The sequence below is a fragment of the Trichomonas vaginalis genome, chromosome I (assembly GCF_026262505.1).
Source record: "Trichomonas vaginalis G3 chromosome I, whole genome shotgun sequence".
Taxonomy (NCBI): Eukaryota; Parabasalia; order Trichomonadida; family Trichomonadidae; genus Trichomonas; species Trichomonas vaginalis.
In genome coordinates this window covers 10,468,829-10,496,027 of record NC_067203.1, presented here as the reverse complement: position 1 = coordinate 10,496,027, position 27,199 = coordinate 10,468,829, and the positions used below count along the sequence as shown (strand labels likewise).

The 27,199-nt window shown below is 34.2% G+C and overlaps 14 protein-coding genes and 4 pseudogenes across 18 annotated transcripts, besides 2 other annotated features; 7 read left to right on the top strand and 11 right to left on the bottom strand.

Moving 5' to 3' along the window:
* Nucleotides 1-22,474: part of a mobile genetic element that runs on past the window's edge.
* Nucleotides 1,013-1,375, top strand: TVAGG3_0963890 (uncharacterized protein; the record flags this gene model as incomplete). Its single annotated transcript, XM_051253519.1, has 1 exon — nucleotides 1,013-1,375. One exon carries the CDS (start codon nucleotides 1,013-1,015, stop codon nucleotides 1,373-1,375), a length of 363 nt encoding a protein of 120 aa, XP_051079093.1.
* On the top strand, nucleotides 1,394-1,636 carry TVAGG3_0963880 (serine threonine-protein phosphatase family; the record flags this gene model as incomplete). The annotated part of the gene is made up of 1 exon (XM_051253518.1): nucleotides 1,394-1,636. One exon carries the CDS (start codon nucleotides 1,394-1,396, stop codon nucleotides 1,634-1,636), a length of 243 nt encoding a protein of 80 aa, XP_051079092.1.
* TVAGG3_0963870 lies at nucleotides 1,641-2,490 on the bottom strand (annotated as a pseudogene). Its single transcript has one exon. A coding segment is annotated over exon 1 (850 nt).
* On the top strand, nucleotides 5,285-5,437 carry TVAGG3_0963860 (uncharacterized protein; the record flags this gene model as incomplete). Its single annotated transcript, XM_051253517.1, has 1 exon — nucleotides 5,285-5,437. The coding sequence occupies one exon, from the start codon at nucleotides 5,285-5,287 to the stop codon at nucleotides 5,435-5,437; it is 153 nt and encodes a 50-aa protein (XP_051079091.1).
* Nucleotides 8,283-8,628, top strand: TVAGG3_0963850 (annotated as a pseudogene). Its single transcript has one exon. A coding segment is annotated over exon 1 (346 nt).
* On the bottom strand, nucleotides 8,675-9,446 carry TVAGG3_0963840 (annotated as a pseudogene). Its single transcript has one exon. A coding segment is annotated over exon 1 (772 nt).
* On the bottom strand, nucleotides 10,916-11,299 carry TVAGG3_0963830 (organellar and viral DNA polymerase type B; the record flags this gene model as incomplete). Its single annotated transcript, XM_051253516.1, has 1 exon — nucleotides 10,916-11,299. One exon carries the CDS (start codon nucleotides 11,297-11,299, stop codon nucleotides 10,916-10,918), a length of 384 nt encoding a protein of 127 aa, XP_051079090.1.
* TVAGG3_0963820 (uncharacterized protein) lies at nucleotides 12,652-12,852 on the top strand (the record flags this gene model as incomplete). The annotated part of the gene is made up of 1 exon (XM_051253515.1): nucleotides 12,652-12,852. One exon carries the CDS (start codon nucleotides 12,652-12,654, stop codon nucleotides 12,850-12,852), a length of 201 nt encoding a protein of 66 aa, XP_051079089.1.
* Nucleotides 12,881-13,477, bottom strand: TVAGG3_0963810 (uncharacterized protein; the record flags this gene model as incomplete). The annotated part of the gene is made up of 1 exon (XM_051253514.1): nucleotides 12,881-13,477. One exon carries the CDS (start codon nucleotides 13,475-13,477, stop codon nucleotides 12,881-12,883), a length of 597 nt encoding a protein of 198 aa, XP_051079088.1.
* TVAGG3_0963800 (phage tail repeat-like family) lies at nucleotides 15,898-16,482 on the bottom strand (the record flags this gene model as incomplete). The annotated part of the gene is made up of 1 exon (XM_051253513.1): nucleotides 15,898-16,482. The coding sequence occupies one exon, from the start codon at nucleotides 16,480-16,482 to the stop codon at nucleotides 15,898-15,900; it is 585 nt and encodes a 194-aa protein (XP_051079087.1).
* On the bottom strand, nucleotides 16,651-17,075 carry TVAGG3_0963790 (annotated as a pseudogene). The gene has a single exon. A coding segment is annotated over exon 1 (425 nt).
* Nucleotides 19,975-20,298, top strand: TVAGG3_0963780 (uncharacterized protein; the record flags this gene model as incomplete). The annotated part of the gene is made up of 1 exon (XM_051253512.1): nucleotides 19,975-20,298. The coding sequence occupies one exon, from the start codon at nucleotides 19,975-19,977 to the stop codon at nucleotides 20,296-20,298; it is 324 nt and encodes a 107-aa protein (XP_051079086.1).
* TVAGG3_0963770 (serine threonine-protein phosphatase family) lies at nucleotides 20,313-20,545 on the bottom strand (the record flags this gene model as incomplete). Its single annotated transcript, XM_051253511.1, has 1 exon — nucleotides 20,313-20,545. A coding segment is annotated over one exon (233 nt), but the record flags the coding sequence as incomplete, so codon positions are not given.
* Nucleotides 20,564-20,926, bottom strand: TVAGG3_0963760 (uncharacterized protein; the record flags this gene model as incomplete). Its single annotated transcript, XM_051253510.1, has 1 exon — nucleotides 20,564-20,926. The coding sequence occupies one exon, from the start codon at nucleotides 20,924-20,926 to the stop codon at nucleotides 20,564-20,566; it is 363 nt and encodes a 120-aa protein (XP_051079084.1).
* A 519-nt stretch (nucleotides 22,475-22,993) lies between the features above and the next one.
* Nucleotides 22,994-23,404, top strand: TVAGG3_0963740 (uncharacterized protein; the record flags this gene model as incomplete). The annotated part of the gene is made up of 1 exon (XM_051253509.1): nucleotides 22,994-23,404. The coding sequence occupies one exon, from the start codon at nucleotides 22,994-22,996 to the stop codon at nucleotides 23,402-23,404; it is 411 nt and encodes a 136-aa protein (XP_051079083.1).
* Nucleotides 23,405-23,526: 122 nt separating this feature from the next.
* TVAGG3_0963730 (p1 nuclease domain-containing protein) lies at nucleotides 23,527-24,437 on the bottom strand (the record flags this gene model as incomplete). Its single annotated transcript, XM_001307020.1, has 1 exon — nucleotides 23,713-24,219. One exon carries the CDS (start codon nucleotides 24,217-24,219, stop codon nucleotides 23,713-23,715), a length of 507 nt encoding a protein of 168 aa, XP_001307021.1.
* Nucleotides 24,438-24,621: 184 nt separating this feature from the next.
* TVAGG3_0963720 ((methyl)glyoxal oxidase) lies at nucleotides 24,622-26,339 on the bottom strand (the record flags this gene model as incomplete). Its single annotated transcript, XM_001307019.1, has 1 exon — nucleotides 24,900-26,333. One exon carries the CDS (start codon nucleotides 26,331-26,333, stop codon nucleotides 24,900-24,902), a length of 1,434 nt encoding a protein of 477 aa, XP_001307020.1.
* Nucleotides 26,340-26,457: 118 nt separating this feature from the next.
* Nucleotides 26,458-27,199: part of a mobile genetic element that runs on past the window's edge.
* Nucleotides 26,569-27,141, bottom strand: TVAGG3_0963710 (uncharacterized protein; the record flags this gene model as incomplete). Its single annotated transcript, XM_001307018.1, has 1 exon — nucleotides 26,569-27,141. One exon carries the CDS (start codon nucleotides 27,139-27,141, stop codon nucleotides 26,569-26,571), a length of 573 nt encoding a protein of 190 aa, XP_001307019.1.

The window sequence follows — 27,199 nt, the reverse complement described above, 5'->3', positions numbered from 1 at the left end:
CTAACCTCTTTTCTACCCTCTTGAATTTGTCAAGACTTCTTCGTAAATGTTTTGTCAAGACTTCTTCGTAAATGTTTTGTCAAGACTTCTTCGTAAAATCAGACAAAAATAATGTTTAGGGTAGAAGGTTAGATATAACCTCTTTTCTAACCTCTTTTCTACCCTCTTGAATTTGTCAAGACTTCTTCGTAAATGTTTTGTCAAGACTTCTTCGTAAATGTTTTGTTGAGATTTCATCGTAAATGTTTTGTCAAGACTTCTTCGTAAAATCAGACAAAAATAATGTTTAGGGTAGAAGGTTAGATATAACCTCTTTTCTAACCTCTTTTCTACCCTCTTGAATTTTCATGAAATTTACACCAAAAATATACTACTAGGGTCATTTACGAAGAAATCTCAACAAAGTCTTTACGATGAAATCTCAACAAAACATAGACAAGAAAGTTCATGAGAAATTAGATGAAGAAGTCTTAACAAAGTCTTTACGAAGAAATTCATGAAAATTCAAGAGGGTAGAAAAGAGGGTAGAAAAGAGGTTATATCTACCCTTCTACCCTAAAATATATTTTTGGGTCATTTACACTCATTTACGAAGAAATCTCAACAAAGTCTTTACGATGAAATCTCAACAAAACATAGACAAGAAAGTTCATGAGAAATTAGATGAAGAAGTCTTAACAAAGTCTTTACGAAGAAATTCATGAAAATTCAAGAGGGTAGAAAAGAGGGTAGAAAAGAGGTTATATCTACCCTTCTACCCTAAAATATATTTTTGGGTCATTTACACTCATTTACGAAGAAATCTCAACAAAGTCTTTACGAAGAAGTCACAATAAAGAAATTTTATTGGTAAGTAAATGTGGTTTGAAATAGGACTACTTGTTTTAGGTTTTTTCCATTGTGTCATTTATTTATTTGACGTGGCAGAAAAGTACAGAGAATATGAAGATGAACCAATGCCTGCAAATGTTCAGTATATGTACTCGTAAGAGATATTTTTATCTAATATTAAATGGACGCACAGAACTTAGCGAATGCACAGCAACCTGGACAACCAAACCCAGAGAATATTCCAAATGAAGTTAGAATACAAACTGCAATGGCAAACTATGGTCAAGTGCCAACAGATGTACAAATGCAAACTGCCATGTCAAATGACGCTGCGTTAGGTTTGCCACCATGGTATGCAAATATGAGATGGAAAGAGTTTTATACAAACCCTGAAGTGGGATATAAACAACTTTATGCAGATGACGCGAACACAGGAGTTGACCCAGAATATGTTTTCTACCAGAGGAGAAACAGAATGTATGAGCTCCAGTTAAAGAATGCTATGGAACTCAACAGGAAACGTAAGAGACTAGGCGGACATTAGATTTTTACATATAGTAAAATGGGTTTCTTCAGTAAGATAGGAAACTTCTTTCGAAATGTTGGAAGAGGTATATGGAATGGAATAAAATCTGTCGGAAAAGGAATTTGGAACGGAGTCAAAAATATTGGTAAAAGAGTAGGTCAGTTTGTTGGTATTATACCTAAAGACCCTGAACCAGAAGAACAAGCTCCTGTTATACAACAGCCTGAACCTGCACCACAGTCTAGTTGGCAACCAAATCCAACACCTCAACCGTATTAAAAAATTATATTTTTACCGTTCGATAGTAGTTGTATATGAAACTAAGTTCTAAGTAAAACGCATGGTATAATGGAATTATTCTTTTTCTTCCATCTGTAGTAAACCATACTTGAAAGTCTGAAATACTTCCACTTGGTGGTTCGTATAACTTTGTAGGTTTTTCGTAAAAGTCATTTGCCAAGCATAAGAAAGAGTTTTGGGCGCCAGAAAATGAAGCATGAACAATAATAGCATCTTGGTCGAAAACATCTTTAAATAAATATGGTTCATCTCTTGCATATCGACTGTAAAATATTTGCTAAAGGAAGTTCGACTTTCTGATTTAACATTCTTTGCAAATAATACCATGACATTGCAGTGAATTCTGTATATATTTGTTCGTCTTTATTTGGATTGTTTTCGTAGATTTGAAATGACACTTGTGAATTTTGTTTGTCATATACAATTCTCACATAAAGTGTGCTCTCGGTATTTGCATATTCATCAGCATATTTTGCATAACATGAATTTATTTTATCTTCTATATTTTTTAACGCAGTCTGTAGAGAAGATGAAAGGTCAACTTGTATTAGCTCAATTTCTTCCCACATTTTTCGTTTCCCTTCAGATATATAATCTATATGAAACCTTACAATAAATGGAAAACTTTTATCTTCTACAGACACAAATTTTATTCTACGAAAGCCAATAGCTTTTGTGACAGATGGGTCTCTTAGCCATCTTAATGGGTAGTCAAAACGATAGCCTTCATGCTTTACGGTCTCTGTCTCAAACTTTTGACCGACATTAGTAAAAAGTTCATCTAATGGTTTAGTTGTAGCAACTCTTGAATTTTCTTTTTCTATTGGAAGCATATTTTATCTAGAATAAAAATGTCGAAAGATATTGCTTCCATGAGAGAAATACAACACAACCGACAACTCATTATGCAAGCTCTAAATAAGAACACAACAAACTTTTCAAACTATTCTAAGATATCTGAGTCATTGAAAGAAGGAAACTTAAAACTGACATTAAACCCAATGACAGATGAGTTTCTATTTCAAGACAAGAAGAACAATACTGTCTGTATAAATCCAACAAAAGGAACTTTAAACGAGAAACCTATAAATGAACTTCTTTTGAAAGCAGATGTTGACAACAAAGCTGACAAAGAATAGTTGACAATAAAATGTCAAGTGAAGTGACAAGAGCTGAAAACGAATATTCTAAAAAGACTCATACACATTCTATATCTGATATTACAAACTACAAGAAACCTTAAACAGGAAAGCGGATGAGGAACTTGTGGCTAGTGTGTTAGCGAAGAAGGCGGATAAGGAATATGTGGATGAAAAAGATAATGAAATTAAAGAAAAGGTTGAACGGTATCATGAATGGACATCGAAGATTTTTAAAACTAAAGCTAATACAGGATGGGTTTCAGGATGTTTAGACCTTAAAGCAGATAAAACTTATGTTAACGATGAGTTAGAGAAGAAAGCAAATAAGACTCATACACATACATCTTCTGAAATAACAGACTTAAACGTTAGCCTTGAAAAGAAAGCAGACAAGAACCATACACATGATTTCTTCACAACTGTTGCTATAGAAAGTATTGAAGGAACTTGAAGAAACTGGTGGGGATGTATTATATTATAAACCTCCTAACTTTCCACAAGGTTTAACATCGGATGACGACATAACGACGATGAGAAACATTAGATGTAAAGATGTTTATGTCATGAAGGATGAACATAATATTAAATTCACTGCTCAAGATTTATATGACAAGAAAGCAGACAAAACAGAGCTTCAAACATTAAAGACAGAAATACTTCAAAACATTATATCCTGTTGGTTCTATTTATACGTCAATGAACTCTACCAGACCAGAAGTAGTACTTGGTTTTGGAACTTGGACTCAAATAGTCGACAGGTTTTTGTATTGTGCAAACTCTTTCAAAGGAAACAGGTGGAAGTAAAACGATTTCAGGTGAAAATTTACCTGCGCACAGTCACTACATAGATTTAAGTACATCTCAGCAGGTTGGCATAAGCATAAATTTTGGGATTGGTCAGCAATGAAAAAAGGTAAAGGATATGATGTTAAAGACGACGTTCAGTTTTGCTATAAATTGTTTCTGGGGTAACACTCAGGGAGATTGGAAACCATACACATCGCGTTACAGGATATACGCAAACAACGGGACAAAGTAAAGACTACATGCCACCTTACATGACAGTTTACGCATGGTATAGAAATGCTTAGTCGTCATTTTCAACTTCTTTAGCATATTCGTCAGGATTGTCTTATATTTGTTAGGAACTGTCTTTGAAAGTATACCACCTTGAACTTTGACAAGTTTGAACGAGGTCTGACAATAGTAGTTTTATCTTCTGCTTGCAGTGTGTACATTTTGCCATGTTTGCCTAAAACTTCATAATATTCTCTTGTATACTTTTTCTATTTTTACGAACACGAATGTGAGTACCTGTGAGTTCCCATTGTTGTCATAGTCAATAGTATTTTCATATGGGTCGCGTTTAGGTATTTCTATTTTTACTTTGTCACCTTTCTGAAGTTTGAAGCCGGCATTCTTTCTTGTTTGTCTCTTTTGACTAAATTATTAAATATATAGTCTTTCTCTAAGTCGGGGTTGTTTTTCATTTCCTTCGGGGAGTGGTTTCCCAAACCTTTTTTGTTTACGGTTATTGTAAATATTTAAAACTTGTCTCATCTTTGCCATGGAGAAGTGTCTATACTTGTCGTCATATGACATTTCATTTGCTTCACCACCTTGTGGTTGGTTTTAAAGTCTCTTAACATTTTTATACATCCGTCAATGACACCAAGAGCAGAATGGTTTTGGTCGACAATGAAATATTGGTTTACATTTTTTGAACGCAGATAGTTTTTAATATCATCTGATTTGAAAGAAACTTTCACAGTCAGATGTCAGTTTTGTTGGATGGTATTTGTCAAACGAATATTGTCAAAGCAGTTTTCACATCTAAAATATTTTTGGACCATAATGGTATGGCTTCACAGTATCTTGTGTTTTGACCAACAAATATTAACCAGTATGGTGGTCCATCTTCTCTATACCTCGGAATGTTTTCCAAGATATCCATAAACCAAGCATTTGGTGTTGAACTAAAGATTTTATCATGAGTGCTTTCTTTGTCGCTTTAGAAACATAGGGGTCCTTGTTTGGATTCGTCATTTTTTACCCCTATAAGAAATGGGTTTATTTGGCGCATTAGCAGGAGTTGCATCCAGATTTTTGCCCGCAGTGGGAACAATAGCCAGAGGTGTATTTGGAGTTGGAAGGAAGATTTTGAGTACATTAGGTATACTTAAAGAGAAAGCACAACCTATTATACAAACTGTACAGAAAGGTTGGGATGTAGCACGAGATGCAACAAATCTTATTCCAAATCCTGAAACAAGAGGAAAAGTTCAAGGATGGATGGACAATGTAGGAAGACAAGCAGGAAACTATTATAACAAAGCAAATGAACTACTATAACCAAGCAGGACACTATATGGACCAAGGTGAAAGATTCTTTAACAGAGGATATAACCATGCACAACAGTGGGTAAACAATAACCAACCTCAACCGCCTCAAACGTGGGGAATGTAAAGTTTTTTACTGAGATGAATGAACAATACAGCATTGAGACAAATGGGTTCAAGATGGATTTGTCGACTTCCAGCAGTTACACAACGTGTTTGTCAAGTTCTTCCTATACCTCAGGAAGTTTTAGACCGACTTAAAAAACCTAAACAACCAGTTGAAAACAAACCAAACTAAAATTTTTTACTGAGATGAAATGACCGAAGAAGTTGAAACGGTAGATTTGACACCACAAACAAAAAGTTCAGAACCATTGTCAAAACCTGTCAAAGAACTTACAGATGAAGAGAAAAATTCAATAATAGAAAGTGCCAGGTCTGGAAATACAAACCCTAACTACAAAGTCACTTTTCATAGAAATGGAACGGCTAGTATCTCAAAAAGAAACAGACTCTCACAAATAAAATATTGAAGTCTGAAGGAGTTTTATGAGACAACAGATGGGAAAGTATACTTCACTGACCAACAGTTCATTATAGAACATCTCATTGACTTAGAGTCGAAATATTCTAAACTTTACAACAAACACAAAAAGTTGAAAGGAAAACAAAAACAAATGGCATATGAAATATTTATGAAGATGTTGACAACACAAACTGTTCCTGCAGGTGAGGTAAAGTCAGAGGAACCGAAAAGTGACGAAAAACCGATAGAAGAAGAAAAACCAAAACTGAAGATAAACCAAAACCAAAGTTTAGTTTGGAAACTAAACCAAGTCAACCTTCATTAGCTGGTATGGGTTGCGTCAAAGACTTATGGCAGCAGGCGGTTATGTTAAGTAAAGAAAAAAATATTTTTTTATTCGAATTTGAAATGTACGCTGAGTTTGTTGGAGACGACCGTTGGGAAACTTGTTTGTTAGATGAGAAATATGAAATGGCATACTATTTTAAAACAATATATTTTTAAAAAAATATTTTTTTATTTTATTTGAAATGTACGCTGAGTTTGTTGGAGCAGACCGTTGGGAAACTTGTTTGTTAGATGAGAAATATGAAATTCACTGTTGTGAGTCATTTGAAGTCAGAAACAAAAAGACAAAAAGAGTTTTAAGCGAATGGGAGCGAATAACGGATATGCTGTTATGAAGATGGGTGGAAAACACTATTTTAAACATGTTGTCATTGCAACTCATTTTATACTGAATCCTAACAATTTACCTTTTGTAGACCATATAAACCGTATAAGAAACGACAATAGACTTGAAAACTTACGTTGGGTCACTCGTTCGAAACAATAAGAACAAAGGCAAATTGGAGATATTGTATTCGAATTTGTCGACGAACTAGAAGATGAAACAATTGAAATTACAGACTATGGCGAGCATACGTTTGAGTTTTACTACTATAGCGAAGAACAAGACTCTTTCTACTTTTATACCGGCGTAAACTATAGGAAATTACAAGTATATTTTACTAAGGCAGGCTATGCTTATGTAAACACTAGAGATACAGATGGAAACACGTTCGAATACTTCTTAACAAATTCAAGAAGCTATATGGCATACCATTTTAAAACGTTTAAAAAAAAAATATTTTTTTTATCCGATAGAAAAAGATGACAAATTCATCTCAGTAAATAAGTACATGACAGAAGTCAAAGAAGAACTAGACCCATTCACATATTTGAATGTTTACTTCTACCATTTTGAAAAGTCTACATTTGACAAAGTTTGGAACATCGAACCAGTTAAGTTTGCTATTGTGACTAAAAATGGTGCGAAATTTGAAGACTTAGACATAGAAGGTTTGTTAACAGTCAAAGAAAATTTTGACAGAAGGTTCTCAAACCTTAAAGAAGGCAAAGCATACAAACTTGTTATAACCTTATGAACCAAAGAAGACAGACGACTATGAATATGAGTCTAAGATAGTTGAAGTTCAAGGTAAATTGGGTAAAAAGATTTTAGAGTCTAAAGCCAGTGTTTTGCTCCTAAAGAGGAAGAGAACATTGACATTGACCCAGAAATGTTCTAAAAATAAAATTTTATTTTTACATGTCATATCTCACCTTCTCTGGAACTGGTTCAGGTTCTTTCTTCTCTTCTACTTTCTTTTCTTCTTTTCTTTCTTTCTCTCTTCTTCTTCTTTCTGGTGGAGTTATGTCAAATTTCTCAGAACCATATTTATGTAAAAGTTCTTTGTCCTTTAATAGCTCTTCTATTCTGTTTTCTATTTCATCTTCAGAACAGCGCATGTGTCTTCTTTGCATTCTAAGAACTTTTGTTGGACTTCATCTTTCCAATCGGTGTCATCTCTGTCAACAAGTCTGTCATTGACAAATTTTAAGACTGCTCTTTGTAATGTTTTATGGTTCTTGTCATATTCCCAGAAACAGAACTTTAGAACAAATTCACCTTTCTTGTTTACACTATGTAAGATTTTTATGGTCGACAGATGTTTTGCTGTCAAAAAGTTTGTCTCGAATATAGATAGCGAAATCGCTAGACAATTTTCTAAAAGATAAAAATTTTAATTTTTCTAAAAATATGTTAGAAAAAAAAGTTTGCTGACATTGACAAGAAATTTGAGAATGTTTTGAAGAAGAACAAGAGGAAGTTAGAAAATGCTCAGATAAAACCTATACATGACAAGTTCTTATTTGCTCAGAATGGTATAACAGGTCTAATCGCACCACCTGGGTCGGGTAAGACTTTCACTTATCTTAAAATGGCTGCACAACAACAAGAACTAGATGAGAAGAACCCATTTTATGAGTTAGTTGTTATTTGTTCGACTTCTGGTCAATTTGACCAAACCGTCAATTCGTTCAAAGATATTATAAAGAAGTCTAAGTTAGGTATGTATAAAGGATACTGAGTTGTTAGATTGGATAAAGAAGTACCAAAGAAGAGTTTTGAAGTATAATGCTATAAATGAGTATATAAATTCTAAGTTCAAAGACCCAAATGAGGAAATGCAGAGAATATTAGAGAAGAAACACTTCAGAAACAAAACAGAAAGAGATAGAATACATTTCGAAGAAATTGCAATCTTACGATGGAAGAACTTACCCTCAACAGATGTCTTCTTATCTTAGATGACTTTGCTTCTCATCCTTTGTTAAAGAACAGAGAACAAGACATGTGTCGAATTCTTAAGAAGCTCAGACACTTTAACATCTCAGTCGTAATATGTGTACAGACAGCCAAGAGTTTAAGTAAGGATGTTAAAAGAATACTTACTGACATAATACTTTTCCCCGGATTGTCCGAAGACGATTTCATGGAACTTATGAAAGAGTCCATGGCAGGTAAGTTTGACAGACATGAACTATGGGAGAAGTACAAAGTCATACAAGACCCTCATACTTCTTTCAGAATTCATATCTACGCAAACAAAGTTCAAATTGTAAAAAGTCAAGCTTGAAAAATAAAGAGTTCATTTACTCTGCTTGTTTGAAGTTGTCAAATACTCTGTTATTTTTTTCCTTTAACAATGGCAAATCTTCTTTGAAGGTAAGAATTGTACAACCTTTAATATTCATAGTGTGTTTGAGGTAAAGTATCTTGAACTATTTGTTTCACATCTTCATTCGGTGTCATTGAAATCGGTAAGTTTCGCGATAGAACCAATTTCTGTCAGATTTGTAAATCTTAGCAAGGTCGTAAAAGCTTTTGTTGTTTCTTCTGACTAAATGAACAATAACCATATCTTATCTTCTTCATTTTCCATCTCTTCAGTATAAATCATATACTTATAGTTCTTTTCCTTACCTTTTGGTACCGAACGTGGTATTCTTTTCTGAATGCTTTTGTCTTTTGCTTCAAGCTTGTTCTCTAGCTCTTCACGTTCTTGTCTATGAATTTCGTCAAGAAGTCTGTAAATATACCAAGCATAACGAGGCGAAGCCCACATTGCAACAGCATTTACAAGAAGTCTATGTACATAATATCCTCTCAAACCGTTTGGCAATTTTTCACGATTTTCATACGGAATCTCATTCCTCGGTTTTTCGAGGGAAGCAAACATATGAGGAAATTCTTCTAAAAGTTCTTTTGTCTGTTGGTTTTCAAACCAATGATATGCTTGCTTTGTAGAACGAAGAGCGTTCAAAATACTTTGCATTTGGTACATATCGTCTTTGAAACGAATGAGACGTAACTGTTTATATCTGTATGTACTCATATTCTTCATTTATGGCTTCATGGACTATAACTGTTTTTTGTGTTCTCTGTTGTTGACATATCTGTCTTTACATACAAAATAAAAAAATAAATAAAAATAAAACTAACTTTATTTTTTCTGTCTTTCACAAAAGACCAAAAATAAACGCTTTACATGTATTTTTCAGCAACTTCGTCAAATAATTTTATAGCTTTTATCTATCTATCTACTTCAAACGTTTCTTTACCTTTTATATATTTTCTCAAACTTTTCAAGTAGTTCTGTTTCAGCAGCTCTCATATCGTTAACGAACACAACCTTAACTCTATTGACTGTACTGTCATATCTTTGAGTTATATTATATGTTCTTCCTATCTTATATCTCTTTGTATTGAAGTCCTATCGGTTTCTGAACGATGTAAAGTAAGCCTTCACTGCAACGTTCTGAGTCGAACGAACCATATGTTATGAAGTTATATCCAACAACTGGGTCTAACCATAAAAATGTATAAGACTTTTGTCTATAAGATATGCTGTAGTTCCATAGAATCTTACCGATATCATAAGCTCAGGATTTCTTGTCAAAATTTTCTGAGTTGAAGCAATTCCAACCCAATGCCATGTTTTCTTTCCAGATGGAGATATAATGTCTGACAAAGAATATTTGTTGTATTTCTTTGAGTATCTTACGTTTAAATCACCTATTCTAACCACTTTGGTGTCATTGTCTATCTTTCTAACTGTTTCAAACTCAATGTTTGTCATTTCTGTTCTTACATACAAAATAAAAAAATATTTTATAAAAAACTAACTTTATTTTTTCTGTCTTAAGGAAATTCACGATTTTCATGAGTTTTGGCGACTAAGTTTTCTTACGTACTCGCTGTTCTTCATGATTTTCATGTGTTTTAGGCAAGGCCGGTAAAATCCGGTCTAGAGAAATTTCACGATTTTCATGAGTTTTAGGCGACTAAGTTTTTTTTCCCTGGTCGCTGTTCTTCACTGTTTTCATAGAGTTTTGGCGACTGGGGTTTCGAGGGAAGCAATCTTATGCCATTTTACTCAGATTTTTGTGCTGAATTCAGCAAAAATATATTTTAGGGTAGAAGGTTAGATCTAACCTCTTTTCTCACCTCTTTTCTAACCTCATGAATTTTCATGATTTCATCGTAAATGTTTTGTCAAGACTTCTTCGTAAATGTTTTGTCAAGACTTCTTCATCGTACATTCTTTGTCATGATTTCATCGAAACTAAACATACATGTTTTGTCAAGACTTCTTCATCGTAATGAGCGTAAATCAGACAAAAATAATGTTTAGGGTAGAAGGTTAGATCTAACCTGTTTTCTAACCTGTTTTCTACCCCAGTTATTTTATAAGCGTTTTACATGGTAAACGTTATTTTTTAAATTTTGTGAAAACTCAACGGTTTGACACAAGCCCTAAAAATTATTTTACTCAGAATTTTGTTGCTGAATTCAGCAAAAATATATTTTAGGGTAGAAGGTTAGATCTAACCTGTTTTCTAACCTGTTTTCTACCCAGTTATTTATAAGCGTTTTACATGGTAAACGTTATGAATTCGTGAGACTCTAAACAGTTTTGTAGCTTCTATTTCTTCGCTGAGGATATCGAATGTTTTAACGATACCGAAAGTCTCTTTATACTTCTTCTTGACGTCAGATAGAAGGAAATCGTCAGCAGTTGGATAGTTTTTGTTCAGAAATTCTAACATGTCCATTTTATCTTCTGCTGGCTTTTCTGCTTCTTTCTTTAAATCTGCATAGTCGTTTCTCATACGTTCTATCTCTTTGACTGAGTAGTTATATTTCCTAATTGCTGCCTTACATTTAGAACATTGCGGGTTCATTTTTGCGTTATATTCTGAAACCTTACCTGCTAGAACAACTAAGGCGTCAATTGCTCTCTTCATCTCAAACATAGCGGGTCTTATCTGTTCATTCCATACCTTACCTCTTCTATCTTTATCTCTTATCTGCCATACACATTCAGCAACTAACGAAACAAAGTTGTCGTAGGTCTTAAACTCCCGGTTTTGTAAAGGTCAGAAACATTCTTATATACCATGTCGCAATCTTTGTCCATAACTTTATGGTTGCAATGAAAACCAAGGAATTCATAATTTACCTTTCGTATGAACTTCTTTATTTCTACTGAGTCAGTTGCTTTCACTTCAATTTCGTCGAATTCAGGAATAGTGAGTTTTTGTTGTTGGATTTCAGGCAATTTGGGTAAATGGTCAATAATGTCCTGCATTTCATAAAGATACTGTTCATTTGTTTTCATCCTGTGGGTACAGTCTAAATTACATGTTAACAATTCCTGCTTTATCTTCTGGATTTTTGTTTCGAAAGTATATGAAGAAGGAATGAAGTTTTTCATCTCTACCAACATAGATGTTGGATTCATGACTAGCGAGTTTGGTGCTGTAGTTGTTTGAATTGCTGTTGTGCCGATTGTTGAAATCATATTTTTTATACAAAATAAAAAAAATAAATAAAATAAAACTAATTTTATTTTTTATTTCGGGAAAATTCAAGAGGGTAGAAAACAGGTTAGAAAACAGGTTAGATCTAACCTTCTACCCTAAACATTATTTTTGGTGTAAATTTCCTAAACTGACTGACGGCTCAAAGTGGCATAACGAAAACATTAATATATAAAATTCATGAAAATTCAAGAGGGTAGAAAAGAGGTTAGAAAAGAGGTTAGATCTAACCTTCTACCCTAAACATTATTTTTACTGAATTCAGCAACAAAATTCAAATTGTAAAAAGTCAAGCTTGAAAAATGTAAGTGTTTAGTCTTAGTAAGATGGTAGCTTCTTAAAGCAAATACCATTGCTGAGTTTTATGTACGTGAAGAGAAGTACAATGAATTCAATTACGAGTACAATAATGACAACTAAGGCAACTATTTTTTTTTGTCTTTTGCAGCAAGGGTACTTCTTCTCTTCCAATGGTTCGGCAGAACTATACTCACTCATGAGAAATGCCAAAACGGTTTAATAGAAAAAGTGTTATTTTTTCATGTCCGAAGACTCGAAGGTGCAACACTTCCAAAATACCGACGAACTCAGAAGAGCAGCATGGCAGTATGTTCTTGACAACTTCTTTGAGTTCTCCAGGGACACCTTGGAAAATGCTGAAGAACTCCGACACAGAGAATTTGGAGAAATTGCACTCCAATACTACCTTGACAAACAAAGGGTAAACAAAGGGTAAAATAAGACTAAAAACTTAACGTTTAAAAAGTGACATTTTTATGAGCTCCGAGTCACCGAGAAAACTTGGTCAGATGTTAGCAGCTTACTTCCCTGAGGAGGATGGAAGCGTTACATACGTAAGGTTCAAAAACAACGAACCTGGAATTGCGTACCAAATTCGCAATTACATGACCATGGAAGAGTACGAAAGGTTCCTACAAGAGAAACCAGCTCTAAACAACTCAGAAAAGAAAGAATAAAAAGTTTAACTCGTAATTGTTTATTTTTTTACTTGTATGGGCAAGCTGCAAGAATGAAGTCGACTATCTCGGTCTTTGTCTTGACCAGTTGGACGGCTCTTGCGAGTACGTCTGTTTTGCGGTCTCCAGCTGGTGTCTGACCTTCGTAATTGCGCATGTTCTTGAGAGCTCCAACTGTAAATGGCTGTAGGATGAAGAGTCTCTCAGACTGCTTGAGGTAGTCTTCACGGTCACGAACCGAATCTGTGGTACGAGTCGAATCGGTCGATTTGAGGGAAGAGACTGAAAGCCTGTCGGCTTCCATAGGGGCTGTGGCATAATCTTTGCGTAAACGGTTCAGACCTTCTTCGAACTCTTGGTCTCTCTTCGATTGGGATTGAGATTGGAATTGCTGGGGTGGAGCTTGCTGGAACAACCAAGGGTTGGGGAAGTAAGGCATAGGCTGAGGAGGGTAGTTCGGGAAGCCTTGTGGTGGGTAGTAACCTTGTAGTGGAAATTGGTAGTAACCTTGAGGTGGAAATTGGTAGTAATTTGGTGGAGGGACTTGCTGGAACTGAGGTGCAGGGGCTGGTGCTTTCGGTTCTTCTGGCTTGGGAATGGGCTCGGTTGGTGGGACGTCGGACATTCGTTTGTGGCTTAACCGTCGGACCACAACGATAAAAATCTCTGCTACTAGCAGTACTGCTACTGACAGTAGCAGTACTTTTACTGACAGTAGCAGTACTTTTTCTGACAGTAGCAGTACTTTTACTGACAGTAGCAGTACTTTTTCTGACAGTAGCAGTACTTTTACTGACAGTAGCAGTACTTTTACTGACAGTAGCAGTACTTTTACTGACAGTAGCAGTACTTTATCGTCGAAAACCCTCTCAAATTTTCCTTTTTACTGACGGTAGCAGTACTTTTACTGACAGTAGCAGTACTTTTACTGACAGTAGCAGTACTTTTACTGACAGTAGCAGTACTTTTACTGACAGTAGCAGTACTTTTACTGACAGTAGCAGAGATTTTTATCGTCCAACTTTACAAATGTAAACTTATATCGTTCTATTTTCTTCACTAGGGTCTAACACCAAAGTAACCTTACAAATGTAAACTTATATCGTTCTATTTTCTTCACTAGGGTCTAACACCAAAGTAACCTATGTACATGAAATTTCACTGCATAAAAGGAAAAAACCTGCGCGAATCGGGATTTGAACCGAGGTCTTCGACGCCTTTAACGAGGTAGCCCATACCACTGAGCTATGAGCCGCTTGCATATTCACAAAAATAAATTGTTTTCATGAGTTTTCTACGATGTTAGAAAAGTGGTTAGAAAACGTGTTAGATCTAACATGCTAACATAAACATTATTTTTCAATACTTTTTCAGCACTTTTCCGTAGTTATATATGAAAGACAATTCGAGATAAAAGTCATAGTATAATGGAATAATATGCTGCACACCGTTTGTTGTGAACCAGACTTGAAAGTCAGAGAAACTGTTACTAGGTGGTTCGTAGAATTTAGAGGTAAGGTCATAAAAGTCCTTACCGATACAAAGAAAACTGTTGTTGCTTGAACTGAAACTTGCATGACACATAACATTTTGAGGGTCGAACACGTTTCTATAAACTGTCAAATCTGTTGGTGGGCGTATAAATTTAAACGGACCGTCAGGTGGTAATGGTTCGTTCTGGTTTAGTAACCGAAGAAATTGTGCCCAAGAACGTTTGTCTACTTCCCAAAATAAAAACTGTGTATCTCTTGGAGGGTTATTTTCAATCCTTTGAAATGAAACTGTGGAGTTCATCTTGTCATATTCTAGTTTCAGATAGTAAGTTCCGTTTAGTAGAGAGTCGTATTTTTCTTGCAATTCCCAATAATATTTGTTCATTTGAGTTTGAAAGTCATTTAGAGTCTTCTCAAGGTTTTCGTCTGAACGAACTGTAAAGATTCTCATTTCGTCAAATTTGTCTATTAGACCATCAGAACCTCTATACTGACCATGAAAATATACTACGAACATAAATGCGTTAGTTCTTTTTGAAAACAAAACTCTTCTAAATCCTATTGCCTTTGCATCTGAAGGACTTTGAAGCCAACGAATTGGATAGTCAAACCTGTAAGCACCGGATGAAATTTCTTCATCTGATATAATCCTACCGGCATTTGTGAAGATATAGTCTAACGGTTTTGTATCTGCTACTTTTGTTCTTTGTTTTTCAACCTGAAACATTTAATATATGTAAAAATATACTGTTTTAAAAAATGTTTTAAAATGGTATGCCATATAGCTTCTTGAATTTGTTAAGACGTATTTGAACGCATTTTCCATCTGTATCTCTAGTGTTTACATAAGCATAGCCTGCCTTAGTAAAATATACTTGTAATTTCCTATAGTTTACGCCGGTATAAAAGTAGAAAGAGTCCTGTTCTTCGCTATAGTAGTAAAACTCAAACGTATGCTCGCCATAGTCTGTAATTTCAATTGTTTCATCTTCTAGTTCGTCGACAAATTCGAATACAATATCTCCAATTTTGCTTATGTTCTTATTGTTTTCAGAACGAGTAACCCAACGTAAATTTTCAAGTCTATTGTCATTTCTTATATGGTTTATATGGTCTACAAAAGGTAAATTGTTAGAGTTCGGTATAAAATGAGTTGCAATGACGACATGTTTAAGATAGCGTTTTCCACTCATCTTCACAATAACATATCCGTCATTTCGCTCCCATTCGCTTAAAACTCTTTTTGTCTTTTTGTTTCTGACTTCAAAAGGCTCACAACAGTGAATTTCATATTTCTCATCTAACAAACAAGTTTCCCAACGGTCTTCTCCAACAAACTCAGCGTACATTTCAAATAAAATAAAAAAATGTTTTTTTTAAAAAATGTTTTTATTTCATGCAATGTTTTATTTCATGCAATGTTTTACTTCATGCAATGTTTTAAAATGGTATGCCATTTCATATTTCTCATCTAACAAACAAGTTTCCCAACGGTCTTCTCCAACAAACTCAGCGTACATTTTTATAAAAAGAAAAAAAAACATTTTTTTCTTTACTTAACATAACCGCCTGCTGCCATAAGTCTTTGACGCCAACCCATACCAGCTAATGAAGGTTGACTTGGTTTAGTTTGGAAACTAAACTTTGGTTTTGGTTTATCTTCAGTTTTTGGTTTTTCTTCTTCTATCGGTTTTTCGTCACTTTTCGGTTCCTCTGACTTTACCTCACCTGCAGGAACAGTTGTGTCGTCAACATCTTCATAAATATCATATGCCATTTGTTTTTGTTTTCCTTTCAACTTTTTGTGTTTGTTGTAAAGTTTAGAATATTTCGACTCTAAGTCAATGAGATGTTCTATAATGAACTGTTGGTCAGTGAAGTAAACTTTTCCATCTGTTGTCTCATAAACTCCTTCAGACTTCAATATTTTATTTGTGAGAGTCTGTTTCTTTTTTGAGATACTAGCCGTTCCATTTCTATGAAAAGTGACTTTGTAGTTAGGGTTTGTATTTCCAGACCTGGCACTTTCTATTATTGAATTTTTCTCTTCATCTGTAAGTTCTTTGACAGGTTTTGACAATGGTTCTGAACTTTTTGTTTGTGGTGTCAAATCTACCGTTTCAACTTCTTCGGTCATTTCATCTCAGTAAAAAATTTTAGTTTGGTTTGTTTTCAACTGGTTGTTTAGGTTTTTTAAGTCGGTCTAAAACTTCCTGAGGTATAGGAAGAACTTGACAAACACGTGGTGTAACTGCTGGAAGTCGACAAATCCATCTTGAACCCATTTGTCTCAATGCTGTATTGTTCATTTCATCTCAGTAAAAAATTTTACATTCCCCACGTTTGAGGCGGTTGAGGTTGGTTATTGTTTACCCACTGTTGTGCATGGTTATATCCTCTGTTAAAGAATCTTTCACCTTGGTCCATATAGTGTCCTGCTTGGTTATAGTAGTCATTTGCTTTGTTATAATAGTTTCCTGCTTGTCTTCCTACATTGTCCATCCATCCTTGAACTTTTCCTCTTGTTTCAGGATTTGGAATAAGATTTGCTGCATCTCGTGCTACATCCCAACCTTTCTGTACAGTTTGTATAATAGGTTGTGCTTTCTCTTTAAGTATACCTAATGTACTCAAAATCTTCCTTCCAATTCCAAATGCACCTCTGGCTATTGTTCCCACTGCGGGCAAAAATCTGGATGCAACTCCTGCTAATGCGCCAAATAAACCCATTTCTTATAGGGTAAAAAATGACGAATCCAAACAAGGACCCCTATGTTTCTAAAGCGACAAAGAAAGCACTCATGATAAAAATCTTTAGTTCAACACCAAATGCTTGGTTTATGGATATCTTGGAAAACATTCCGAGGTATAGAGAAGATGGACCACCATACTGGTTAATATTTGTTGGTCAAAACACAAGATACTGTGAAGCCATACCATTATGGTCCAAAAATATTTTAGATGTGAAAACTGCTTTGACAATATTCGTTGACAAATACCATCCAACAAAACTGACATCTGACTGTGAAAGTTCTTTCAAATCAGATGATATTAAAAACTATCTGCGTTCAAAAAATGTAAACCAATATTTCATTGTCGACCAAAACCATTCTGCTCTTGGTGTCATTGACGGATGTATAAAAATGTTAAGAGACTTAAACCAACCACAAGGTGGTGAAGCAAATGAAATGTCATATGACGACAAGTATAGACACTTCTCCATGGCAAAGATGAGACAAGTTTTAAATATTTACAATAACCGTAAACAAAAAGGTTTGGGAAACCACTCCCCCGAAGAAATGAAAAACAACCCCGACTTAGAGAAAGACTATATATTTAATAATTTAGTCAAAAGAGACAAACAAGAAAGAATGCCGGGCTTCAAACTTCAGAAAGGTGACAAAGTAAAAATAGAAATACCTAAACGCGACCCATATGAAAATACTATTGACTATGACAACAATGGGAACTCGACAGGTACTCACATTCGTGTTCGTAAAAATAGAAGAAAGTATACAAGAGAATATTATGAAGTTTTAGGCAAACATGGCAAAATGTACACACTGCAAGCAGAAGATAAAACTACTATTGTCAGACCTCGTTTCAAACTTGTCAAAGTTCAAGGTGGTATACTTTCAAAGACAGTTCCTAACAAATATAAGACAACTCCTGACGAATATGCTAAAGAAGTTGAAAATGACGACTAAGCATTTCTATACCATGCGTAAACTGTCATGTAAGGTGGCATGTAGTCTTTACTTTGTCCCGTTGTTTGCGTATATCCTGTAACGCGATGTGTATGGTTTCCATCTCCCTGAGTGTTACCCCAGAAACAATTTATAGCAAACTGAACGTCGTCTTTAACATCATATCCTTTACCTTTTTTCATTGCTGACCAATCCCAAAATTTATGCTTATGCCAACCTGCTTGAGATGTACTTAAATCTATGTAGTGACTGTGCGCAGGTAAATTTTCACCTGAAATCGTTTTACTTCCACCTGTTTCCTTTGAAGAGTTTGCACAATACAAAAACCTGTCGACTATTTGAGTCCAAGTTCCAAAACCAAGTACTACTTCTGGTCTGGTAGAGTTCATTGACGTATAAATAGAACCAACAGGATATAATGTTTGAAGTATTTCTGTCTTTAATGTTTGAAGCTCTGTTTTGTCTGCTTTCTTGTCATATAAATCTTGAGCAGTGAATTTAATATTATGTTCATCCTTCATGACATAAACATCTTTACATCTAATGTTTCTCATCGTCGTTATGTCGTCATCCGATGTTAAACCTTGTGGAAAGTTAGGAGGTTTATAATATAATACATCCCCACCAGTTTCTTCAACCGTTCCTTCAATACTTTCTATAGCAACAGTTGTGAAGAAATCATGTGTATGGTTCTTGTCTGCTTTCTTTTCAAGGCTAACGTTTAAGTCTGTTATTTCAGAAGATGTATGTGTATGAGTCTTATTTGCTTTCTTCTCTAACTCATCGTTAACATAAGTTTTATCTGCTTTAAGGTCTAAACATCCTGAAACCCATCCTGTATTAGCTTTAGTTTTAAAAATCTTCGATGTCCATTCATGATACCGTTCAACCTTTTCTTTAATTTCATTATCTTTTTCATCCACATATTCCTTATCCGCCTTCTTCGCTAACACACTAGCCACAAGTTCCTCATCCGCTTTCCTGTTTAAGGTTTCTTGTAAGTTTGTAATATCAGATATAGAATGTGTATGAGTCTTTTTAGAATATTCGTTTTCAGCTCTTGTCACTTCACTTGACATTTTATTGTCAACATATTCTTTGTCAGCTTTGTTGTCAACATCTGCTTTCAAAAGAAGTTCATTTATAGGTTTCTCGTTTAAAGTTCCTTTTGTTGGATTTATACAGACAGTATTGTTCTTCTTGTCTTGAAATAGAAACTCATCTGTCATTGGGTTTAATGTCAGTTTTAAGTTTCCTTCTTTCAATGACTCAGATATCTTAGAATAGTTTGAAAAGTTTGTTGTGTTCTTATTTAGAGCTTGCATAATGAGTTGTCGGTTGTGTTGTATTTCTCTCATGGAAGCAATATCTTTCGACATTTTTATTCTAGATAAAATATGCTTCCAATAGAAAAAGAAAATTCAAGAGTTGCTACAACTAAACCATTAGATGAACTTTTTACTAATGTCGGTCAAAAGTTTGAGACAGAGACCGTAAAGCATGAAGGCTATCGTTTTGACTACCCATTAAGATGGCTAAGAGACCCATCTGTCACAAAAGCTATTGGCTTTCGTAGAATAAAATTTGTGTCTGTAGAAGATAAAAGTTTTCCATTTATTGTAAGGTTTCATATAGATTATATATCTGAAGGGAAACGAAAAATGTGGGAAGAAATTGAGCTAATACAAGTTGACCTTTCATCTTCTCTACAGACTGCGTTAAAAAATATAGAAGATAAAATAAATTCATGTTATGCAAAATATGCTGATGAATATGCAAATACCGAGAGCACACTTTATGTGAGAATTGTATATGACAAACAAAATTCACAAGTGTCATTTCAAATCTACGAAAACAATCCAAATAAAGACGAACAAATATATACAGAATTCACTGCAATGTCATGGTATTATTTGCAAAGAATGTTAAATCAGAAAGTCGAACTTCCTTTAGCAAATATTTACAGTCGATATGCAAGAGATGAACCATATTTATTTAAAGATGTTTTCGACCCAGCTGCTATTATTGTTCATGCTTCATTTTCTGGCGCCCAAAACTCTTTCTTATGCTTGGCAAATGACTTTTACGAAAAACCTACAAAGTTATACGAACCACCAAGTGGAAGTATTTCAGACTTTCAAGTATGGTTTACTACAGATGGAAGAAAAAGAATAATTCCATTATACCATGCGTTTTACTTAGAACTTAGTTTCATATACAACTACTATCGAACGGTAAAAATATAATTTTTTAATACGGTTGAGGTGTTGGATTTGGTTGCCAACTAGACTGTGGTGCAGGTTCAGGCTGTTGTATAACAGGAGCTTGTTCTTCTGGTTCAGGGTCTTTAGGTATAATACCAACGAACTGACCTACTCTTTTACCAATATTTTTGACTCCGTTCCAAATTCCTTTTCCGACAGATTTTATTCCATTCCATATACCTCTTCCAACATTTCGAAAGAAGTTTCCTATCTTACTGAAGAAACCCATTTTACTATATGTAAAAATCTAATGTCCGCCTAGTCTCTTACGTTTCCTGTTGAGTTCCATAGCATTCTTTAACTGGAGCTCATACATTCTGTTTCTCCTCTGGTAGAAAACATATTCTGGGTCAACTCCTGTGTTCGCGTCATCTGCATAAAGTTGTTTATATCCCACTTCAGGGTTTGTATAAAACTCTTTCCATCTCATATTTGCATACCATGGTGGCAAACCTAACGCAGCGTCATTTGACATGGCAGTTTGCATTTGTACATCTGTTGGCACTTGACCATAGTTTGCCATTGCAGTTTGTATTCTAACTTCATTTGGAATATTCTCTGGGTTTGGTTGTCCAGGTTGCTGTGCATTCGCTAAGTTCTGTGCGTCCATTTAATATTAGATAAAAATATCTCTTACGAGTACATATACTGAACATTTGCAGGCATTGGTTCATCTTCATATTCTCTGTACTTTTCTGCCACGTCAAATAAATAAATGACACAATGGAAAAAAACCTAAAACAAGTAGTCCTATTTCAAACCACATTTACTTACCAATAAAATTTCTTTATTGTGACTTCTTCGTAAAGACTTTGTTGAGATTTCTTCGTAAATGAGTGTAAATGACCCAAAAATATATTTTAGGGTAGAAGGGTAGATATAACCTCTTTTCTACCCTCTTTTCTACCCTCTTGAATTTTCATGAATTTCTTCGTAAAGACTTTGTTAAGACTTCTTCATCTAATTTCTCATGAACTTTCTTGTCTATGTTTTGTTGAGATTTCATCGTAAAGACTTTGTTGAGATTTCTTCGTAAATGAGTGTAAATGACCCAAAAATATATTTTAGGGTAGAAGGGTAGATATAACCTCTTTTCTACCCTCTTTTCTACCCTCTTGAATTTTCATGAATTTCTTCGTAAAGACTTTGTTAAGACTTCTTCATCTAATTTCTCATGAACTTTCTTGTCTATGTTTTGTTGAGATTTCATCGTAAAGACTTTGTTGAGATTTCTTCGTAAATGACCCTAGTAGTATATTTTTGGTGTAAATTTCATGAAAATTCAAGAGGGTAGAAAAGAGGTTAGAAAAGAGGTTATATCTAACCTTCTACCCTAAACATTATTTTTGTCTGATTTTACGAAGAAGTCTTGACAAAACATTTACGATGAAATCTCAACAAAACATTTACGAAGAAGTCTTGACAAAACATTTACGAAGAAGTCTTGACAAATTCAAGAGGGTAGAAAAGAGGTTAGAAAAGAGGTTATATCTAACCTTCTACCCTAAACATTATTTTTGTCTGATTTTACGAAGAAGTCTTGACAAAACATTTACGAAGAAGTCTTGACAAAACATTTACGAAGAAGTCTTGACAAATTCAAGAGGGTAGAAAAGAGGTTAGAAAAGAGGTTATATCTAACCTTCTACCCTAAACATTATTTTTGGGTCATTTTACGAAGAAATCTCAACAAAGTCTTTACGAAGAAGTCTTGACAAAACATTTACGAAGAAGTCTTGACAAAACATTTACGAAGAAATCTTGACAAATTCAAGAGGGTAGAAAAGAGGTTAGAAAAGAGGTTATATCTAACCTTCTACCCTAAACATTATTTTTGTCTGATTTTACGAAGAAGTCTTGACAAAACATTTACGAAGAAGTCTTGACAAAACATTTACGAAGAAGTCTTGACAAAACATTTACGAAGAAGTCTTGACAAAACATTTACGAAGAAATCTTGACAAAACATTTACGAAGAAGTCTTGACAAAACATTTACGAAGAAGTCTTGACAAAACATGAAAACATATATAATTTGTGAAAAGCTCCTGGAAGACCCGTATATAAGAACTTCATTTATACTAAACATCTTCAGGGCTAGAAGGCACGAAGTGCCTGGAAGCCCCACTACCTTTTTTTTTTTTTTTTTTTTTTTTTTTGAACCGAAAATTGTTTGAGTGTATGCAAGCCCAAAAGAAAATTTTGAAAAATTTCCGAATTTTTGAAAAAAAAAAGCCAAAAAAAAATTGAACATCCCAATAAATTCTGAAGAGCTTCTTAAGCATTATAATATTTCTGCCAGAGGTTATTCCGTTGAAAGGTATGCTAATATTCTACGTTCAGTTCAATGCCCAATTCAAACAGATCCAAAAATTCTACTTCGAAAGATTAGAAAAATTAGTCAAGCCAATTTGATTGGACTTTTTCATCTATTAGTGAAGTATCATATTATCGATGGTCAAGGTATTAAAATCAACGAATTATGGAGACGAAAAGAGTTTTGCCTTTGGTTTATAGAGAAAACGAATATATGGAATTTAATTGAACAAATTGGAGTAGAAGATTCGGCAATTAATCAATTCAAGTTCAAAATACTCACATATCAATCTGTAAATTTTTCATTTAAACTCGTATTTTTAAAGAGTTCGTCATTCAACAATTGTCATTACGAACTAACATTGCATGGTGCAACAGATGCAGGTGATTTGATAGTAAACAGTACACAAGAAGAAAAATTTAATGATGCAATTAAACTGTATTTGGAGTCTACTCAACCTCAGCCTCCAACTATAGAAGTAGATCAGTCTACAGATGTAGAAGAAGGTCAGCCTATAACTGTAGAAGAAGATCAGCCTATAACTGAAGAAGAAGGTCAGTCTACAGCTGTAGAAGAAGGACTTGCTCCTATAACAACTGACGAAACTAGTAATCAAACTCAGCAACCTAATAATCAAACTCAGCAACCTAATAATCAAGCTCAGCAACAAGAACCACGGCCTCAGCCAATAAATGAAAGCGATAACATTCTTGTTGAATTTGACGAAAATATATTTTCACTATTTTCTATTGATAGTTCACCAGTAAGCTAAATCTATGTTAACAATTGATGCACCAATTAATTATCATTTGAATCAATAATTAATTTTACATCTTCTATGAACGATAAAAAAAATAAAAATGTAATAATGATTCCACATAAGCCTTTATTTCTGATTCTTAATAATTGATGACTAAATTATTCAGCCGAATTCAAAGTTGACCTAAAATTGTGGAGAAAATAGTAAGAATACTTTGTAACGCAGAGTATTAAACAATTTTGTATATAATTTTTGTTTAAAAAGTAATATTATAAGAAAATAATTTAATATAAATTTCATCTGAAAGATGATAATCGATTTCATTTCGATGAAACTTTGCGATAGAACTTCTCCAATAAAACTGCGGTATATTGTTGCGATATTCCTAATGAAACTGGAAGGGCTTTCGGATATTGGAGTGGATCCATTGATAAAACTACATCTTTATATGATGAAGACTTCTTTGCCATATAATTGACAGTATATCCAAGTTTAGCATCATCAAGAGATCCATAAAGGCCAATGGCAGAAGTAGCGTTATATTCATCACAATGTTTATCTACGTATTTCTCGAATACATGGTGTGGATTTGGAGCTAATGGATTCAATGGGAACTGAATTCCAGCAGTGTGTGGAGGTGTACCGCAATCAGCAAGATAATGACAGGCCATTCCGAGTTGATGGAAAGCTCTGATTATATTGCCCTTTTCATAGTTGCTTACTGCATTTGCATAATGCTCTTCAAGATAGATTCTGGCAGAGTAATATTTTGATCCGTTAGCAGGGGGGATAATATTGACCTTTGTTCTCACCAGGTTGGTAAACATAATAGTGTGTTCCACGAGACATTTCAAAAAAATCCGGATCAACAAGTCCAAAGAATAAATATCCTTTATGGATTTCATTTGATGTAAAGAAATTGAATACTTCTGGTTTTTCTTTCTCAAGTAAATGGAGTGCATGATGGCCAACAGATAAGTGTGTTAATGACATCCATGATGCGCCAAATGAGAGAAAAAGAAACATCGTAACTTTTTTTTAGAAAAGTTGAATTCAAAAAAAGATTTGGGTTCTCAATTTTGATGATTATTATAGCTTTTGAATCTCATTTGTTTGTTGATTGATATTGTTTAGATTCGAATCAAAGATCTTGTAAACGGTTTTGACAATCTGTCAACCAAATAAGATTTTAAAAATTTGATTAAAGTTAGAATAACTTATTATGACTTGGTGATATTTTTTATCATGATTTGAAAATGATCGTATTCAAAAGATTGATGAATTCTCCATTGATCGTTATTGTAATACATTTTTCATTTTTAGCTACTGCATTGTATTTAAATGATTAATTTTATAAATTAAAGTTAATTGATGGACTCAATAATTTATTTTCAAATTGCCTTATTGAATTCGGTGGTGAAGAAGCTTATATAGATAAAAATAGGTGGGAGTTTTCTTTTTACACATCTTTTTTTTAAATAATATAAATAATAAAAAAAATTAACAATTAGTGGTTATTTCGCTTTGGAGTTATAACTGGTGATTTCCGAGTTGATAACTTTGATGAGCCTCGAGACAGTGATAATGAACTTTGTGGTCTGTATTGAAGAGGTAAATCTTCTCTTTTTGACTTCATCGTGCTTCTATCAATTGGTGTTGAAGCAGCAGTTCTAACAGCCATTATTGATTCTTTACGGCTGACTCTGTTTGTTGTATATCCGTAAGTTGGATTTGGTGGGAGGCCTTTCTTTTCAAGGTTAGTAACAAGCATTCGATAATGCTCAAGACGTTTAACCCTCCCTTGCATATCCTTGTCACGATGAATTAACATTTGATTTCTTCGTTCTGTAACCCATTGAGCAAAGAGTTCAATCTGTCTGTTATGCTTAAGGATTATATTTTCGCGTTGGAATTGAAGATCTTCTTGTAATTTTTCTAATTGAGCAGCGTCTTCTAATTTTTCAAGCCTGTCGGCAGTTCTTTTTACTTTTTGAGCTTCTTTGTATTGTTGGTTACGAGCGAGTGATGCTTCTTTCTTTCTAAGAAGAATATATTCTACGCTATGTTTATGATATTTACCTGGGAGAGTTTCTGGAAGATTATTATCAAAGTCTTCGAGTTCTTTCGTATGTTGTTGTTTAAGTTGATTCTTCTTCTCTTCGATTACTTCTTCAAACTGACGAAATTCTTCATTCCATTTTTGATCTAGTTCTTCAAGAGCAGTTAATGCATCAGCTTCTTTATTTGCGTAATCTTGGAATGTATTGACACATTGTTTTGAAAAGCCGGCAATATCAGCAGCTTTATTGCAATTTGCAATTAATTGGCGGTAATTTTCTGCATCTTGATAGCGTTTATTATTTTTTGCATCGATACGTAAGCTTGTCAATCTTTTAACTACTTCATTTAGAACCTCTTGGTCGAAATCCTCTGGATTGGCGCCATCAATAATTAAATCAACGGCTGCTTGTATATCATCTTCTGAAATTTTGTTTTCATTCTGCTCTCCATTTTCGTTTGCTGAAGATTCGTTTGAATCAAGAGGAAGAGGGTCCAACGGTTGTTTGGAAATTGTTACCGTTGGTTTTTCCTTCGGAGATTCCTTTGGATTTGTTTGGGATTCCTCCTCTTTAAGTTGTACTTCATCTTGGTCATCTTCTACATGTATATCCTCATTCTTTTCTTCTTCTTCGTTATTTGTAATATTTTGATTTTCGGCCGGCGGAGGTGATTCAATCGGTTGTGTATCATCTTCAACGTGTACATCAACATCCCCATCGCCATCAGGGTCTAAAGTTTTTTTGATAATATTAATTTGTAAAGGATTTTCATCATCCTCGTTATTTTCACCTTCCTTCTCGATTTTATCCTCCTGATCTTTCTTTTCTTCATCATTATCTATAAAATCATCGAAGGAATCATGTTTCTCATCCTGACTCATTCAAAAATAACGAATAATTTTTTTAGATTTTGTTCCAAAAGTGACAATAATTTAATTTATAAATACCAACAATAGTAAATAAGTCTTGATTTCATAAAATTCGACTGTAACTTTGTTTTATTTCAAAAAAAAAAAAAAAAAAAAAAAAAAAAAAGGGAGTGGGGCTTCCAGGGGCTGCGCCCCTTCTAGCCCCGAAGATGTTTAGTAAAAAATGAGGTTTTTATTCGGAAAATTGTTAGTCTTCTGGTGTGAATTCGGAGGACTCTTCTTGGATTGAGTCTTGTGGTTCATCTTCTTGAGTAGAGTCTTCTTCTTCAACATCAAAGTCATCTGGTGTATCGAACTGAATGTATGAAAGCCAAATGTTGTATGTGTTTTCCAATTGGCTTTCAAACTTGAGATACATTCCATGCATGAGTGTTATTTCAGTTTCAACGTAGAGTTGCTGACGTGGCTTGAAGACATGCATGAGAATTGGTCCTCCAAATTCGTCCTTGAAAAATTTGCAGTAGCAAACATAAACTGAGATAGAGTCTCCTTCTTCAATGTCTTCTGCTTGGTTAACGAAATGAATAGCAATTTTGCGTACTTGAATTGTGTTGTTGTCTGAGTAAAATAATGGTTTGAACTTGGGGTTGAGTGAGCTAAGACATTGCCATTTTGCTGTTTCTTGTCCGTACTCACGTTCTTCTTCGTCATCCTGATATCCGTAACTCTTTAATTTGAATTCGACCCAAAACTGTTCGACTTGTTTTGCAGCTTTGGGTGGAAGACTTTCAATAAGCTGACATATAGTTCTGTCAACCATTATCTTTGTTATTGTTGGAAAATAGTTGACAATTGTGTCACCTAATTCGAATGGGTCA